The sequence below is a fragment of the Bombus fervidus genome, chromosome 18 (genome assembly GCF_041682495.2).
Source record: "Bombus fervidus isolate BK054 chromosome 18, iyBomFerv1, whole genome shotgun sequence".
Lineage (NCBI taxonomy): Eukaryota > Metazoa > Arthropoda > Insecta > Hymenoptera > Apidae > Bombus > Bombus fervidus.
In genome coordinates, this window is record NC_091534.1 from 1,503,710 (window position 1) to 1,521,946 (window position 18,237).

The 18,237-nt window shown below is 34.0% G+C and overlaps 1 protein-coding gene across 2 annotated transcripts in view; it reads left to right on the plus strand.

The window, feature by feature from the left end:
- Positions 1-18,237, plus strand: part of Dip-lambda (Dpr-interacting protein lambda) — a 533,509-nt gene that overhangs the window by 475,323 nt on the left and 39,949 nt on the right. For both annotated transcript variants that reach the window (XM_072020689.1, XM_072020690.1), the window contains 2 exons: positions 3,755-3,870; positions 12,188-12,373. In XM_072020689.1, coding sequence (XP_071876790.1) covers positions 3,755-3,870; positions 12,188-12,373 — 302 coding nt within the window. The remainder of the gene's footprint in view (positions 1-3,754; positions 3,871-12,187; positions 12,374-18,237) is intronic.

The following is an 18,237-nucleotide window of genomic DNA, read 5'->3' on the forward strand; positions in this document are numbered from 1 at the left end:
TGGCGACAATCTATGTCGACGAAGCGAGGTGCCCAATGAACCCTCGATATCCCAACGGTCCTTTCGCCGAATGTTCGAGAACGCTTAACAAACGCGTGGATAGCGAGGATATCGAGGGATGACAAAGAAAAAAAATCGGATTTCGCCGGAAGTCAAGTAGTTGTAAAAGCTTCAGTCTTGAAAAGTCGCGTCTGGAGTTCAGAAGTGAATTGTAGTTAGTGTAAACCAAGCGCTAAGAAATAAATTCTCTCTTTTTATTTCTTTATTTTTATCTTTTATTTTTCGTTTTCGATTTCTCTTTTTTATTTTTCGTGACAACGTCATCGTTGTCATCGTTGGTGGTCGATAGTTTCGTAAACGTTGCATTGGATGCGAGCACTGTAAATCTTGTACCTACGCTACGTGCGACATATAAAATCATCTGAAGTTTGAACTACCTAACACCTCAAGGCAACTATCGGACAACGTTTAAGAGATCAGCGGAGAGTCATGCGAAAAGACAATCTGTTATCACGAGTGTTGAAGTGGTCTTTAGTTTTCTCAAGCACTGAAGCCATCGACAGCGCATAGACAAAAGGCTGCGTCGAAGACAAACCATATTCGATACACATGCAACGTTGGCTTCAGGGTTTGTCAGTCATAGGGTAACGCTGCTAGCGTGCGGATCTGGACCAGCTCACATTGTATTCCAAATTTTGTACTTACACTTTAATATTCAAAATATATATATATTTTCTACTTTACAATTTATCCACGCGTTCCTTTGTATCCAAATACATCCAATAACCTTAAAAACGAGGAACAATAGACAGGATATACAAAGAAACGCATCACGAACTACAACCCACATTTATCAAATAAATCAACACACGACAACCCAAACCAAATACATCCTGGCAATGCTTTTACCTCTTAACCCCAAATTAATCGAAGAATGAAATGGACAAACGAGAACGACGAAATAATAATTTGATCATATTACATATGGTATATATCGAAAGACATGTGCGACTTGCACAACTTTGAGTGCTCAGCCAAACCGTGAAATAGCTCGACGTGTGACGGACCACGTTGTTGCTTATGGCACGCGCTATTGCAACTTAAATCGTAAGGCAAGAGGTTAATGAAACGCTCGGTTATTAAAAACATTGTGGACACGGGTAATAAATGTATTATTACGATTTTTGGCAGAAATGAATACTGAACGCCGTGAGAAAATTTAAAATATAATTATGCAATTGATGCGTCGCATAGTCAAGCCAACTTTCCAGAGAATATCGTGAAATTCTTCTCTGCTCCGTTTATTGTCGGACCAGACTTTCCTTTCTCGGATGGCTACGTTGTCGTCAACCGGCGCGGATTATGGTTTCCGCCTTTCCGCGTCTTTGTGTACAGTGTATCCATATCTCCCGCAGCGCTAAAGCTCGCCTTAAAAATCTACAAAAATCCTCACGTTTTTGTTCTTCTCGATAACGATTTCGTAAATGGGCGCAAATTTTTTTTTTATTTGCGTTTATTTTACAATCAATTCTCGTTAGAGAATTTTAAGTAAATTTATCTGGGCGTGGTACTATGACATGATTAATAGGTGTTTATAGAATGTTTGATTCTATTTGAATCTAGTGCTTAAGTCTAAGATGTAATGTCTTTTTAGCCTGCGGATCTGTTCCGACGTGTCGAGTAGTTGAGTAATTAGAGAGTTTTCGTGGTTGTTAACTCTTGTGCTGTGTCTATTGCTGAATTTGGATATTTCTTCTTTGACCGTGGGTATTTTGAGGTCGTGATGTATCGTTTCGTTGGTGACGTACCAAGTAGCATCTATTAGGGATCTTAGGATTTTCGATTGGAATCGTAGAAGAATTTCTATGTTGGTTTGCTGTTTCCCATAGTTGGATTCCATAGGTCCAAACAGGTTTTAATATGGCTTTGTATACTGTAATTTTACTTTGCGTGTTTAAGTTGGAACGTCGGCCGATGAGCCGGTAGAATTTTTTAAATTTTGCTTCGAGATGTTTGGTTTTATCGTAATATTTCGATTTGCATCAACAATATTTTCTCTAAGCAATTAGGCTCCCATCTTAGGCCCAATATTAGCGTTTATATTTTTAATTTGTCCTTCAGTTTAATTTGCAGCCACTGATTTCACGCATCTTCCGTCTGAAATGATAAAACTAACCCCTTGCGATTGAGAAGCGACTCTCAGTTGCCATAAGTTTCGTGCGGCAACTGAAGGGGCAAGGAGGTGTAAAGTGTTAGAATTTAAAATGGAGGTAAAATATTTAATCTGAAAAAGCCTCCAAAAAGACGCGTCCATTTTTTTTGTTGTTTCGAGAAAATTAAAGGTTAGCATCTTAGTGAATTCAAAAATATAAATTAATTATGTCAAGCCTGGCAGTGTTTCTGCCAATGTATCAATATGTAATTTGATTATATAAATTTCTTTTAGGCGAATATAACTAAAATAATATATATTTGCGGGCTGTAAATGGACTTGCACCATTTTCATCACTAGTCAATTGTAAAAATCATTTCAATGATGAAAAATGAAATATCACTTGAAATATATTTTGTATTAATCCAATTTCGTTTATAAATAAAAACAAGGAATAAAATAGTAGTATTTATCATTTTGAACGTTAATTATATTTATATATTGTTAAACTTAACATAAGGTATCGATATTATTTATTTATGCTCTTTATGTGGCGGTGTTTTGAAATATTCATGAGGCACAGGAAGTATATAAGATAGTAACTGCTCCATATCCTTATATTTCTCGTTTCATTCCGTGTAAAATAATTTTTTTATTTTATCTACATTGTTTTATAATATCATAATAGTCCTGTGCTGTGTACAAGAAATTCTTTTTTCGTAATGCCGCTTTTATAATACTAAAATCTGCATCATTTGGAAGATGCGAATGCCCGGAGAGTAAAAATTTATGATCAATTACATCGATGTTATTTTCCAAAGACTGGACAACATTACCATGAGCGTAATAACATGATTTTGAGTCGTTACGTTTTGTAAATGTCTCAAACAGCAAGAAGCTATTTCCTGCGATCCCCTGGAAGCAGTGGTTTCGTCCTACACATACATATTAATTTTATTATTATTATAATTATGAAATCCCTCGTTTAAATAATTATTACAATACATATTTCGCTTATAATAATAGGTTAAGACTTTTTGTAAATCAAAAGAAAAGGCAAAGTATTTATCGGGATCTTTTGATGCCACAATTTTATCTTCTTTTAATGCTTTGTTTGCTAATTCAGCATTGTTCAAATGATCAACACCTATATCTATGGAAATTAGACTTACACCACTTTCATAATCAATCGCTATGCAATTTCTTTTGGCCACTTTTACATTGAACAAAGCATTGGCATTTTTTTTAGATATTAAATATTAACTAGTTATAAATAAATGCTTTACACTAAATTAATCACAAATTATGCGATATTTCATTTTTTTTACCAAAATGAACTTGCACCACTTTCAAAATATTCGGTCCATATTGTAATCTACAAACAGATTGACAGTATCTCGCTCGTAGAACATCAAAATTATGTCCGCTACTACTAGGGATAAGAAAAGGTGACTAATTATTATTACAAGTAGGGTTATACGTATCCTGTATATTATAATATAAAAATTCTGATGCTAAAATAAAAGCTATTAATAAATTACTTAACTTAATTTGGCTACATGTATAAAGTTATTATTTAAAGCTAATAAATTTCTTTTTCAGGTCAGATAACTCCAGAGCCATTGCCAGAATTTTTAGCTCCTTTGGAGAATCACACAGTGATCCAGGGCCGTGACGTCTTCTTCACTTGCGTCGTCAATAATTTACATTCATACAAGGTATGTTCGATAATTTCTTGATGTTTCGTTTGCTAAATACTATAATTAAATAATTCAACAGATATATATAAGACATTTAAGAATCTTACTTATCAATTTTTCATGTTAACGGCTTAATAATAATAAAGATTTAATTCGTAAGTTTAATATAATATGACCCTGAAGTGACCCTAGACTTAGAAATTTAGACTTGCTCAAGGAAAACGTCGACACAAGAAATTATATTCTTTGTGTTGAGTCGAGAATCTTCGAAGGTTCGCGACTTTAAACAGACTGTAATATGAGTCGATTTCAGGAGTACAAGTTGGCTAATTATTTGAGAAGTGTTTTGCTCCAAAGTTTAAATAACTTGACACACTTAAATGTCTTAATAACTGGAAAGCTTAAATAACATAAGAATGAGGTGCGCCAAATCCAATTTCTGCTAGGTGGTTGAGCCCTGAGCAAGAAGAATCAGTTAACTTCTTAATACAGTTTTCTTTCGACTGCCGACGCGTGCACACGTGTGTCTAGTACCCAGTGAAGTTCACAATACGTGACGATCCTCCGTCGAAAGTGAGTTGAAACAGAAACAAACCAAGTGTTTTCTAAACTTACTCGAGGAAAATCCAACACTTCAAACCTTTAATTCAAATCATAGCCTCTCGACTAGTTATTTCAATTTGAATTAACCAGCTCGAAGATGGCCCAAGTAACCAGATCAGGCCCTCACGAACAAAACTACAACCGCACCGTTCTACCTCCTCCGTAACAAAAGGATAGTATATCCCACCTTTCAAACCACACCAACAGCATCAAAAAAGCTTGATTCGGTCAAAAAAATGTAAACACTAGTCAGAACGAACCGTCAACAAGACACATTACCACTCACAACAGATTCGCAATATTAGAATCTACAGACAATTCTATGGACGTAGTTAAAACATCAACAATTCGACACACAAAAAAATCCTTCTCCTCCACCAATCTTCATTGATGATGTTATCGACATTCAAACAATGATAAAGTCCATCGAGAAAGATATTAACAAAGAGGACTACAAACTAAAAATTAAAAACAATCAGGTTAAAACCCTCCTACAGAAAACTAACAAAGTTACTAAAAACTCTAAACGCAAACTTCCACACATATCAACTGAAACAAGAAAGACCTTTTCGTGTCGTACTACGCACCACTCAGCTAACTTAGATGAACTGGAACTTGAACTTTTAAATCATGGCCATGAAGTAACCAACATTAGCAATATAAGACATAGAATTACAAAAAAACCGCTATCCTTATTCTTTATCGACTTAAAGCAAAAACCAAATAACAAGGAAACCCATAGTATCAATCGTTTAATGAATTCGGTAGTAGAAATTGAACCACCTTTTATAAAAAAAGAGATAGTTCAATGCAAAACTTTTCATCGTACAAAATGAAACAGATAAGATAAAACAGAAAACTATTCATTTATATATTATTGTAGCAAAACAATCCTGCCCACAGGTGACCATAAATAATATTCCAATTCCAAACAAAGATTCAGTCAGATATCTGGGCATGATTCTAGACAGAAGAGTGACATGGAAACGGCACATCGTAGATAAATCCAAAGAATTGAAAACAAAACTAAAAAAATTCTACTGGCTCATTGGCAGATGCTCCAACTTAAACATGCAGAGTAAAATAATGCTATATAAAGCCATATAAAAACCTGTTTGGACCTATGGTATCCAACTATAGGGAACAGCGAGCAACTCCAACATGGAAATTCTCCAACGATTCCAATCAAAAACTCTAAATCCTTAATAGATGCACCTTGGTATATTACCAACGAAACGATACATCGCGACCTAAAGATACCCACAGACAAAGAAGAAATATTCAAGTTCAGAAACAGATACAATACGAGTTAACAACCTCCAAAACCCATTAGTTACCCGGTTACTCGACACGACGGATCAGATCCGCAGACTAAAAAGGCAATACCCCTTAGACCGAAGCATTAGATTCAACTAGAATCAAATATACTATAAACTTTTATAATCCAAGTTACAGTACCACGGCAAAATAATTTACTTAAAATTCTGTATGAGAATTGATTGTAAATAATCTACTAAAGAAGAAAAAAAAAAAACTTCTTCACTCGATACACGTCACTCGAGTTAGGAAAAGGATGCTACCCTCGCTCGCGTAGAAACTGAAACTAAGCGCATCTATGATGCGTCAATTGCCATTGAAGCGAAGAAACTCTGAATTCTCGGTTAATGCTACATAGCTCTTTTGGCTACGAGCAAGACTAAACGAAATTAAATGGTAAAATTGGATGTAAAAGTATAAAACTAAAAAATAGCAGAGAAGTTATCTCCGCGTCATAAACCTAACTTGAAACTGTCTATTCCTAACAGCTTAACTGATGGGTTTCTCGTGGCGAACATTGTTCGTTTAGCATTTGCGATAAAAGGAAATCGAATATAGTAGGATCAACGAACACGAGTTTGCACATTTATCGCGTAGTAATTGTGTTACAGCGCGGAAGCGCTATGGAGCAGCCATCGTGTCGATATCACGTTCAAAAGATCCGACGATGTATTTCGCAAAAATGTAACGTAGAAAGTAAAATTCTACACGTTCATATTTCTGTTGATAAAACCTGCGTTTCCAAGTCCGAATTCATTAAAAAGGTTATGCAGTAATATTCTGGATGGATGAATTCGTTTTGACGATGAGCTGTGACGTAACGGAATTAAAAATACGCAATATCCTACACGAACATATTTTAGAAAAATCTTTCCCCACTGCTGTACATGTTGCTAATAAAGTGGAACACCTTTGGAGAATCGGTCAAATAATGAACAAATGCGAAAGTTGATATGCAAAAATATCGGCTAGGACATATCTTTCAAGTTATAAATAACTTAATTTACGTTAAAAATGCCTGCGTGGGTGCTAACAGCATTGCGCTGTCGTGCAGATTCTGCGCAAATGACATCAATTGCGCGTCACAGTGTCACTTAACTAACAAAGCCTCTCGACGGAAAATTTTTCAAAGTTACGTATTCGTATCGTTTTAGATGCGTCATTGATTATGTCCAAGTGCATGTGTAACGCAGTATGTAGAGAAATGCGTATTGGTATGATATTAGGTTGTCCCAAAAATTTCTTTCGTTTTATAAGGAAATAGCACGCGGGCAACATTTTTTGTTTTATATTATTTCATAAATTATGATCCATTTCGTTCTTGTTAAAGCAATAATATAATGTTTTATTAAATATAAAATTTATGTGTAACAAAATAACGAAGTATTAACGTACATCGCTCTATTCTCTTATACATCTCAAACAGGAATGAATTTGTTTTATTGCACACTTATTGCGTCTCATGGCGTTTTCCTTTTGTCTTCTTCATTTTCATTCCTTCTTCATTTTCTAACAGTTCCAATAGAACAAATGCTTATAAAACGAAAGAAACTTTTGGGACAACCTAGTGAAATATCTTTCCGTTCTACAAAGATCCATCCATGCAATTTGTTGTTTCATTGAAATTTGCATCGTACATGTTGCGTGATATCCTATGTTCCATGATATTCAGCGCTATATGACGACTATTCAAACCCGTAGATAAATCATTGCATTACGATTGATCTCCCTACTCGCAAATATCCGCAGGGATTAGCTGCGTAGCTTAGCGACACTGTGAAATGCTGACAAACATTTGTTTCTCATTGACAATCGATATTAATAATCATTCGAGCCATCGTAGTGATCCGGGGTGCATTTGTTTTGCTATCTCGCTGGATGATAAATCGCAAATTATGAATGTTAAATATAATAAATCTATATAAGTATAACGATTTGAACATCTTCAACAGAAACCCGTCTAACAGCTGGCGCACGCCATTCAAGTAGATGCAAATCAAAGTGCAAGGAACAAAAAATCAAGGCACAACCAAAGGTGAAAGATATGTGATAGATACTCAGTACATGGGCACTCAGCCAGAAGATACTGCTACAGTAACTTAGGAGTTACCGATGGAAACAAAAAAGAACGATTAACCTGTAAAAATAAGGAATGGAGATAAACATAATTAATTAGTAACTAAAGACGAAATAGTTCGAGGACCCAAAGTTAACAAACAGGTACGAGTCCTGCAAAATTCAAGTTTAGAAGAGGAGAACAAAACAAATATTCCAATACCTAAACTGACATATGTTAAAGCCCCTAACGTCAGTACGATTATTAGAAACTTAAAATTAACTAGTAGGACTCCGAAGATGTTTACAAAAGCAATTGCACGGAAAGCAAGCTAGAATACAGCACAAAATCCAACTGCTTACCGATTAGTAGTCAAAAAGTAAATACACCCTAGATTTAGAAGAGAAAAAATATTGCACTGCGGTATTTCTAGACATTCAACAGGCATTCGACAAAGAATGGCATGAAGGACTATTGTTGAAACTAAAGAAAACCCTACCACACATTTACTACTCCATCCTAAAATCCTACGTAACCAATAGACAATTCATGGTAAAACACTTAGACGCTATAACCTCAACATTTCCAACAGAAGTTGGCATACCCCAAGGCAGTGTCCCCTGCTGTTCAACATTTACACTGCATACTTACCAACTTCGACAGATATAACAGCGACATTTGCTGACCATACAGCCTTATTAGCCTCACACCCAGACCCGACAATTGTCCCCTCTACTCTCCAGCGAGGCCTCGGCTCTATGGAAGAGTGGTTCCACAAATGGCGCTTCAAAGTCAGCGAAAACAAATCCAGCCACATAACTTTCACGCTACGAAAACAAACTTGCCCACAAATGACGATAAACAACATACCTATTCCAGATAAAGAGTCAGTCAGATATCTGGGCATGACTCTGGACAAAAGATTGACATGGAAACAACATATTTTGGATAAAACCAAACAACTCGAAGCAAAATTTAAAATTACACAAAGTAAAATTACACTATACAAGGCCATATTAAAACCTGTCTGGACCTATGGAATCCAACTATGGGGAACAGCAAGTAATTCCAACATGGAAATTCTCCAACGACTCCAATTGAAAACCCTAAGATCCCTAATAGACGCACCTTGGTATGTCACCGACGAAACGATACATCACGATCTCAAGATACCCACGATCAAAGAAGAAATATCAAAATTCAGCAATAGACATAGCACAAGAGTTAACAACCACCAAAACCCTCTAATTACTCAACTACTCGACACGTCGGAACGGATCCGCAGGCTAAAAAGACATTACACCTTAGATCTAAGCACTAGATTCAAATAGAATCAAACATAAACACTTATTAATCATGTCATCGTACCACGCCAAATAAATTTACTTAAAATTCTCTACGAGAATTGATTGTAAATTAAACGCAAATAAAAAGAGAAATAAAAGTAAATAGGCGGATTACACTTTCCAAAACGGGAAAGGAAATTTAAAATAGGTGTAGCAGGATTACAACCAACATGTCAATGAGACGTATAATCCAAATATAATCAAACAAGAAACATATGAAAACAGATATACAACAGAAGGACAGAAATTAAGCAACATTATCAATCTTTCAAGAAAAAGTACATCAATACCAATGTTCTTAATAGAAGAACGAGCCAACAATTTATATAACACTAGATATCGAGATAAAACTTTGCAGAGCAAATAGAAATACAACACAACGTGCTGGATTAAATGCTATGGGTACGCTAAAACTTCAAGCAGAATAAAAATCAACTGAGCTAAATGTTCACACTTAATAAAATATCTAAAATCCACTTTGAAAGTTCAGAAATTGTTACGTCAGCGACACTCTACCTAGACCAGGCTATACACCGCGGACAAGATGGACGAGATGTCCACACATCCTTATTGCGTACCCTCAATAACATCAAGGACCCATCATAAATCTTAGGAAATTCTAGCTAAGGTCCTTCGAACCGAATGTACCATCTCTATAGTAATATATTTTCTAAAAGTTATTGTTTACTACGGGACGATTCGAGAAAGTTAGTTTTCTCACGTGTGATGCATCCCACTCGTCACTTTCTCTCGGGGATAGTTAGCATCCTTCTTCGCCCACCAACCTAGAAAATTAGCCAATTGACAGCAAAGTCAATTAACGAAAACTTATCCTTAACAAATCCGATGGTCCCGTGCGCTAGACACATCCGTCACTAGCTTTCCTCCGACACAGCATCGTCACTAAAACTCACTTATTCTTCGCCGTTAGAACACATCTGTAACGAGCCGCTTAAATTACTACCCTTAAATTACTCAACTTGTACATTCGCATCAGTGCAATTATCGTCTATACCAAGCTGTTGGAATAAACATTAGTTTATACGTGTTAATTCAGTGTAAACTCAATTGAATCACTCTTATTATCCTAATAATAAATAAGAAATAAGGGGATCGATCAGTTTCGTGGCGTCGATTATCTAATCGTAACGGGAATTTACGACTTCCGTTGACGTGCTTTCTCGCGAACGCGTCTCTCCGCGAATGGTCGAATAAACAGAAATCCTGCAGACAAACTTTGTCAAATATCTCGGTCTTCGCCTGAACAATAAGATAGATTGAAAGAAAGATATCCAATAGAAAGTCAAACAAATAAAATCTATCACAAAATCTATAAACTGGTCTATAGCAGGAACTTTCAAATTCAATGCAAGCTACAAATCTATAAAACTGCCATCAAATTCAACTGAACATACGAAATTAAAATCTGGCGCACGGCAACCAAACCTAACGTAAAGAAAATAAAAAGTGCGCAATCTATTGTTCTAAGGAGGACATTAAATGCACGGTCAAACTTAAGAAACGACGATATCCGAAAAATACTAAAAATTTCAACCGTGGGGGAAGAAACGATAAAACACTCTAAAGCAAACCATTACAGAATAAAAATTCACACGAGCAAACTTGCTAAAAACTGTTGCTCAGAATTCTCTAGAAAGTTCAAAAGGAAACACCTTTCAGCTAACTTACTTGCACCTAAATATTTCATACAGCACTCTATCGTCACAACACGTTATCTAAACTACCTCTTTTAAATAATTAATTAATAATTCATTCGTTTTCATTAATTCTTTTAAAACGTGTAATTGTATGTAATAACTAGGTACATGTAGTAAACGAACATATAAGAAGAAATTGACACTAAATAAAATTTTGTGCACAAATTTCAAAATAATGCGTTCATCTTACAAGTCCTTAAATAGAAGCAAATATTCCGATTAATATGATTGCACCTATCATTACGTTCGATTTTTCTAAATCTAAACATTGAATGTCGATGCCATACCCTATATTTATTAAAACTATTGATAATCAAGGTGAGTAAGACAAAGAAGAAAAAAATATACTAGGCTTTAAATAGGCTGTAAAGTTAATACGTTTCATTTAGAAAATTTCGTTACGAATAACCATTATTGATGACAAAAATTTAAGTTTGGTTACTTGTAACCAATATAAATGACCGGAATCTTCTTTTGGTTAGCGATGGCAAAGATTTGTTCTCGTTACATCCGACTTTTATCAACTGTTACTAACATTCATGGTAATTCCTACATATTCGTCGATAACATAAAAACATTCAATTATAAAACATATATTTCATCATATGAAATCACATGAAAATATATGAAACAAAGAATAGAATAAAGGATGCTGTGGCACAATATTAATATAAGTATTATTAAAGATATTGTACTATAATATCTTTATTTTATTCTCTGTTTTAGGCATGTTCATACCGCCTTTCTGTATGTTGTCAATAAATACTAATCGTCAGTAATGTTAATAACAATTGACGATATTCGAACAAGGAGAAAAAATTTTTGTCGCCGATATCGGTTAACGGGAGTCAAAAGAATTTTTCCCATCGATAATCGTTATCGGTAATCAAAATAAAATTCCGGTCATTTATATTGGTTACTAGTAACCAAAATTAAATTTCCATCATCGATAATGGTTATCGGTAACAAAAAATTCCAAACATTCATATTTGTTACTGATAATCAAAATTAAATTTTTGTCACTGATAATGGTTGCTGCTAGCCAAACAAATTTCAGTTATCGCCTAATGGTTTTTCTTAATGCGAACAATTAAACACAATATTTTTAAATCATTCCATTTCCTGAGAAATTTCTTTGAAATTTATCGATAGCTGTCAAATCCTTCGTACATTCTGTATGTATAAGTGCATCAAAAATTAAATGTAGCGTCAGCGCCACTATTACATGTAGTGCATTATATAATGTAAAATGTAGTTTTACTTTTTCACGACAACAATTTAAATATTTTTCACAGGTAGCTTGGATGAAATCCGATTCTCGAGCAATCTTGGCGATACACACGCATTTAATAGCGCATAATCCACGGCTCTCAGTTACACATAATGGGCACAATACGTGGAAGTTACATGTGTCAAATGTTCAAAAAAATGATTCCGGTGCTTATATGTGCCAAATAAACACCGAACCTATGCAAAGTCAGGTGAGTCAATATTTACGCACTTGAAATAATTCCAGTCCATGCGATGTATTCTAATCCTTATTATATTTGATAGTTTAGATGATATAAATTAAATGATTATTTGATGTAATATGATGATATAAATACGATAAACTGTTTACAATATATTTGTAATTTATGCAGTCGATATTTGGCAGTCGAGTACAATGTAGTAATACGAATACAATACAAAATAATAATATAATTTTGACATCTTTTACATTACAATCTAGTTATGTACTACAGTTTTATTCCCGATACAATTTCTGGTATATTTATTATATTTAAGTTCTCTACAATATCTTTAGCTCAAAGCCATATTAAAATCTTTTTTTGGACCTATGGGATCCAACTATGGGGAACCATGGGGAAATTCTCCAACGATTCCAATCAAAAACTCTAAATCCTTAATAGATGCACCTTGGTATGTTGCCAACGAAACGATACATCGCGACCTTAAGATACGGTCAAAGAAAAAATAGCCAAGTTCAGAAACAGATATAATACGAGTTAACAACCACCAAAACCCTTAGTTACCCGATTACTCGACACGACGGATCAGATCCGCAGACTAAAAAGGCAATACCCCTTAGACCGAAGCATTAGATTCAACTAGAATCAAACATACTATAAACTTTTATATTCCAAGTTACAATGCCACGCCAAAATAATTTACTTAAAATTCTGTATGAGAATTGATTGTAAATAATCTACTAAATAAAAAAAAAAAAAAAAAAAAAAGAGTAAGTCAAAGGAAGAGGATGAAGTTTTCTTGCATAAGGCTTTGTTTCTGCTGGAGCTAACTTGCAGTGAAATACGTTCAGTGTGACAGAGTATCGACAACCATTTTAAACTTTAGCTTTAAATAAAAATAATTTACGCGCAAAAATAAGATGGAGAAAAGAAAAATGTTTTTCCGTTTGACGTCTTATCCCGTCTGGCGGTATGGAATTATTCTGGAAAAGTCTGTGTATGTACAGGGTATATAAGAAATACACTTATTTGACCGGACCACCATAATTCTACGACACTGGATGAAACAGTTCTATAAACGTCTACTCATCACGAGGACCAACTCGCCAATTTTTCAAAATAAGCTATGAGTCGCAATTAAACCGTTTTCTGGAGAAATGACGTTGAAATTCCATTGGGTCTTACATCGAGATTATTCGCAACAAGTTTACATTTCGCAGTCAGGTGGAAAGTAAGTAACGTGACATTAATGAGAAAAACAACAAGTTTTCGTTAGCAGGTGGGATAGCCCACGATAAACAGAATGGAGTAATCAGCGTGATTTCACATTATTACAGAATTATCTGCTGCGTGAAAAAAGGCTTTCAAACAAAGATTAGACGACGTCGAAGAGGACGCGATCTGATATTATTAGCTGTCTTTTAGAATAAATAGAAAATAAAATTTGTAAATAACAATTAATCTCATTATTTTAAATAATTAGATGTTAAAAGACAGAAATAAATTATTTGCAATTTCAACAAGTTTAAATATATTATTAACAATTATTTAAATGAAAATTTATTTAATAGCGCCCAGTATTACTCGCAACACATTTTTGGAACAACAAACAATTCGAGATAGTCGCTAATAGATCAAGTTTCAGGTTTGAATGATTACTTAGATACATTGTCTCAGCGATAACTGATAATATTGAATCGTGTTAGACCGCTCGATCGCAATGAGCCGCCAAATTTCCGCGATACCTCAGGGAAATCTCCCCTTCTCGAAGTGGACGTGACGGCCGTGTAATTACGTAGAGGATCTTTTCGTGCAATTATCGAACGTTTGTACTGACCGTTTAATTTTTTGTTCCAAAATTCTTATTTTTCATATTAGACGAATAATTCGAATATCTCACTGTAAAGTTCCTGTGTTATTACCGATTGATGTTTCAAAATTATATTAAAGAACGAATGCTGAGTAACAAAGTATTTTTCGGTTAAGGATTTCTTTCGTTATTCATAATTACTACCGTACATAGCAATTTCGACAAAGTAACGAAGACGAAGAGTCGAATTCGAGTACGATAAGAAGTCACACAAAATTTATCTCTTCTCCAATTGATTGCGTCTCCTAATTTAATGGTATTTTATAAAAACAGACCTCTTATCTTGAAAATGGTAAATCCATTTTCCTTTGTTTCGAAATATTGAAACGTTACGTTCGATTCGACTATTTTGCTACGTATGACCTTGAGTGATTTTAAATGACCGCGATATTTGAATCCATCTTCAAAAGGGCAACAATGGGGCAAATAGGTATTCAAAACTACACGGTTACACTTAAAAAAATGAAGCCTATTAAAGTGTTCTTTGAAACTCGTAAACGCGTCCATCCGAGAAAAACTTTTTCCATCGCGTAATAGCCTCCTCGAAACCAAACAACTTTTGTTTCAAACATTTCTCTGCATATCAAAAAATTGAAAGAATTATTCAGCCTGTATATCCCCAAAATTCCATATAGTTTTGGTTGTTAGGAAAACTGATATTGTGATCCAACACGATGCTATTGTGGTCTAATACGAGTCAACCTCATCGAGAGGGAGGGGCTGTCAATAGTATTCGCCTCTATTGTACCTCTATTCGCTATTTTGAACATAAACAAAAAGATAAGAGTACGGAATGGATGAGAAAAGCATTAAAAATTTTGATCCAACTTTTTTTAATCTCTTTAATCGAGACACGAAAACTACGGAAAAAGTAATTTAAAAAGCGACCAGATCTCAATGACCTACGAAAAAGATAAAATTCATCCGGACAAAAAGAAGGAAGGAAACTATTTAATGTTTCATGAGAGAGAAAGAGTCGAGGAAAAGACATGGTTATTGATCTTGTGAGACAGGAACGTAGTAAATGCTAATATACGTAATCTTACAAAAGTTGTTAAGAATTTTTATCTTAGTTTGGTACGAAAAATATTGAATAATTTGAATTTCGAATCATATACAAAATAAGATGCAGGGGAGAGTCGTACAGTGCCTTGTGCTAGAGTTGGTAAAAATGAAAATTTACAAAGTGACTTTGTAGCACAAATGGATCTTAATAAAAGTAGGAAAATTAACTTTACGAGATTCAATAATACGAATTGATAATCTGCAAGAATAGTAATGTCGGAATTTCTAGGAAACGAAAAATTCTCGTCCAGTACCGATCAATTATTGAACTATTGGATCTTTTGCTCTAAATGGTTAATAATGTTTAAAAAAGTCCTCTAGACGTCAGAATACAAACTTATTCTTATTCAAATTTGATTTTTACGATTTCGACGTGTGCCCAGTCTTCACATTCGTCGTTTTTGAAACATTGAAAGCCTCAGCAGCCTGTCTTTGGGTCGTTTTATTTTCGAGGAGTAGCTTCAAAGCCCAATTTAATTTCTCTCAAAGAGAAATTAAACGAACGCCTTCTAATTTAGTTTCAGTTACCAAAATATTGAACTTACGGATTAAAGAAATTCGATCTATGTCTAAATCGTCGGTATTGGACGACAAATACGTTGAAACGCTTTAAATTAAAATGTATATAATATACAAAGAAAATTGTAAAACTGGGGTAAATAACTGGTAATTACACTTAATAGATTAGATATAGTATACGTTAAAAAATGTACTTACCCGAAAAACAATATATCAACTCTAGAAAATAATTTTTAACTTTCGGAATATCAATCTATATGTTTGACATATCAGATCAATATGGCTCCGAAATATGTTACACGGAATTGTTCATTTTTATTTGTTTGTTCCAATAAAAGCGCTAATATCTGGTGAAAAATCCTATGCATTTAGAGATTAACAAAAATATTAAGTGGGCTGTTATTTTGCCTGCACTGTATTTCTTACATGTAATGCCTGTTACACGTTTTATCTTTAAAATAACAAACTCATTATCTATTCGAGATTTATTCCCAGCGTACAAATATTTTTCAATAGAGCGATGCAAAGTTTTACTCTATCTCGGATCATCACAAGTTTGACTCAAAAAACGAAAGCACCAAAATCTTGAGGGTTCGATTTCATCCGCTCAAAGTGACTTTTGCAGGCAAAAGAAATTGTTCCTCGAATCCTTTTAATATTTTTTACCAAATTTCATCAAAAATAGAATTTTATTTGCTAATAAAAGATAACTACTTTTTTGTACTTGTTTTGGTACTTCCACAAAACGATATCACAACTTTCACTAAAATTACAAATATTGTACAGTACATTTACTACAAGACTAATTGAAATAATTTCTAATCCAACATATAAGAATGCCACTTGTAAAGTATCTTTACTAGTAACAGCTTAAAATAGAATGATATTCCTAAAAAAAATCATATATTTTATACATATATGTAAACTCCCTAGAGTTCACGCGGGATAGAGACTCTTTTTGTTTTACGGGTAGCACGACGTTCTTTGTTTCACGGACAGAGCGACCCTCTTATGTTTTACGGACAACCATTTTTGAGAAGCATGCATTTTCCCAAACGAATGGACAGAGAGGCAGACAAGATCACAGAATAGTTATTTAAAATTTTGAAGACTGACGGAGAAAGACCGGTAGCTCAGGACGTTGAAAATCGATTCTCGATTTTCAGGTAAACATTGTACAAAACTTGTTATTTCTCGTTTATGTAATTTATTATTATTTATTGTTATAGACGGATATCAATTGTCGTTTATTTTTGTATTTTATCTAATTACGTTCATAATAAAGAAACTCGATTTTCAGACTTCAGAATCGATCCCTGAATTATCCCAAGATTAACGATATTACATATATGTACGTAGTATATACAGCGTATATATCTGTCTGAGTTTATAAAATAACAAGTGTCTTCTAATACGTAAAAATCTCGAGAAGATTTAATTAAAAATTTTGATTATTTGTTTGAAAATAATTTATTATTTGCACTGAAACAGTGCGTCTCGAATGCACTGTACTTTGTTACGTGATACATTCCTGTACAATTTTTTCAGGAAGCTATCTACATAAACAATACACGATAAAAACAAAATTGGGTATATTAGTTCTACCAGTATTTTAATTCAAATTAATAATTTATTGAAGAACATTTATTAATAGCTCTAGAGTTGATAATATTAGCGATACGTGTTAGATCGGTATGTACGTGTAATTGATAGTACTCGCGTACACACGTGTGTACAAAACGTTTCGAGTTAATAAAGAGAACATGATACACGTGGAGTATAAAATATAAATTGTAAAGAGTTAGAAATCACGTTATTATATATTAAAATTATACCTAACACGCAGATATTATCGTAAATAGAATGCTGCGTTAATTAAATCCAACAATATCGAGAAAAGCACAAACTGAATAATACCTAGAAATAATCTAGAGAAACGCTGTTAGATCAATTTCAAATTGCGTGTTTTTACTCGATATCAAACCTAACTCTTATTTATCTTTTGCATAAACTCTTTTCCAGGTATGAAACTTTAGAGTCGATATGCTGCTGGTATTAATAGCACACGCAGAATAAGATTTTCCAAATTGAACCGAAACGATTTAGACAGAAAAATGTAATACTTTCAATACTCGTAACAATTATTTATGCATTAATATTTATATAACAAAGCAATGTAATTAATACAATTAATAGCATAAATTTCATTATACAAGCTCTGCCAAAGCATATATGTATATCCGTAGTGTTCAGATATACGAATCATAGCTATACATAGCTGGTATGGTCGGGAGTTCCCCATCAATTCGAAAAACTGCTCGCTCAAAACAGACCCCGCGTAATTCAACGCGGCATCGAATTATCAGAATAAAAAATTTTCTTTTATTTTTTACCACATTATTACGAGATGGCCCGAATT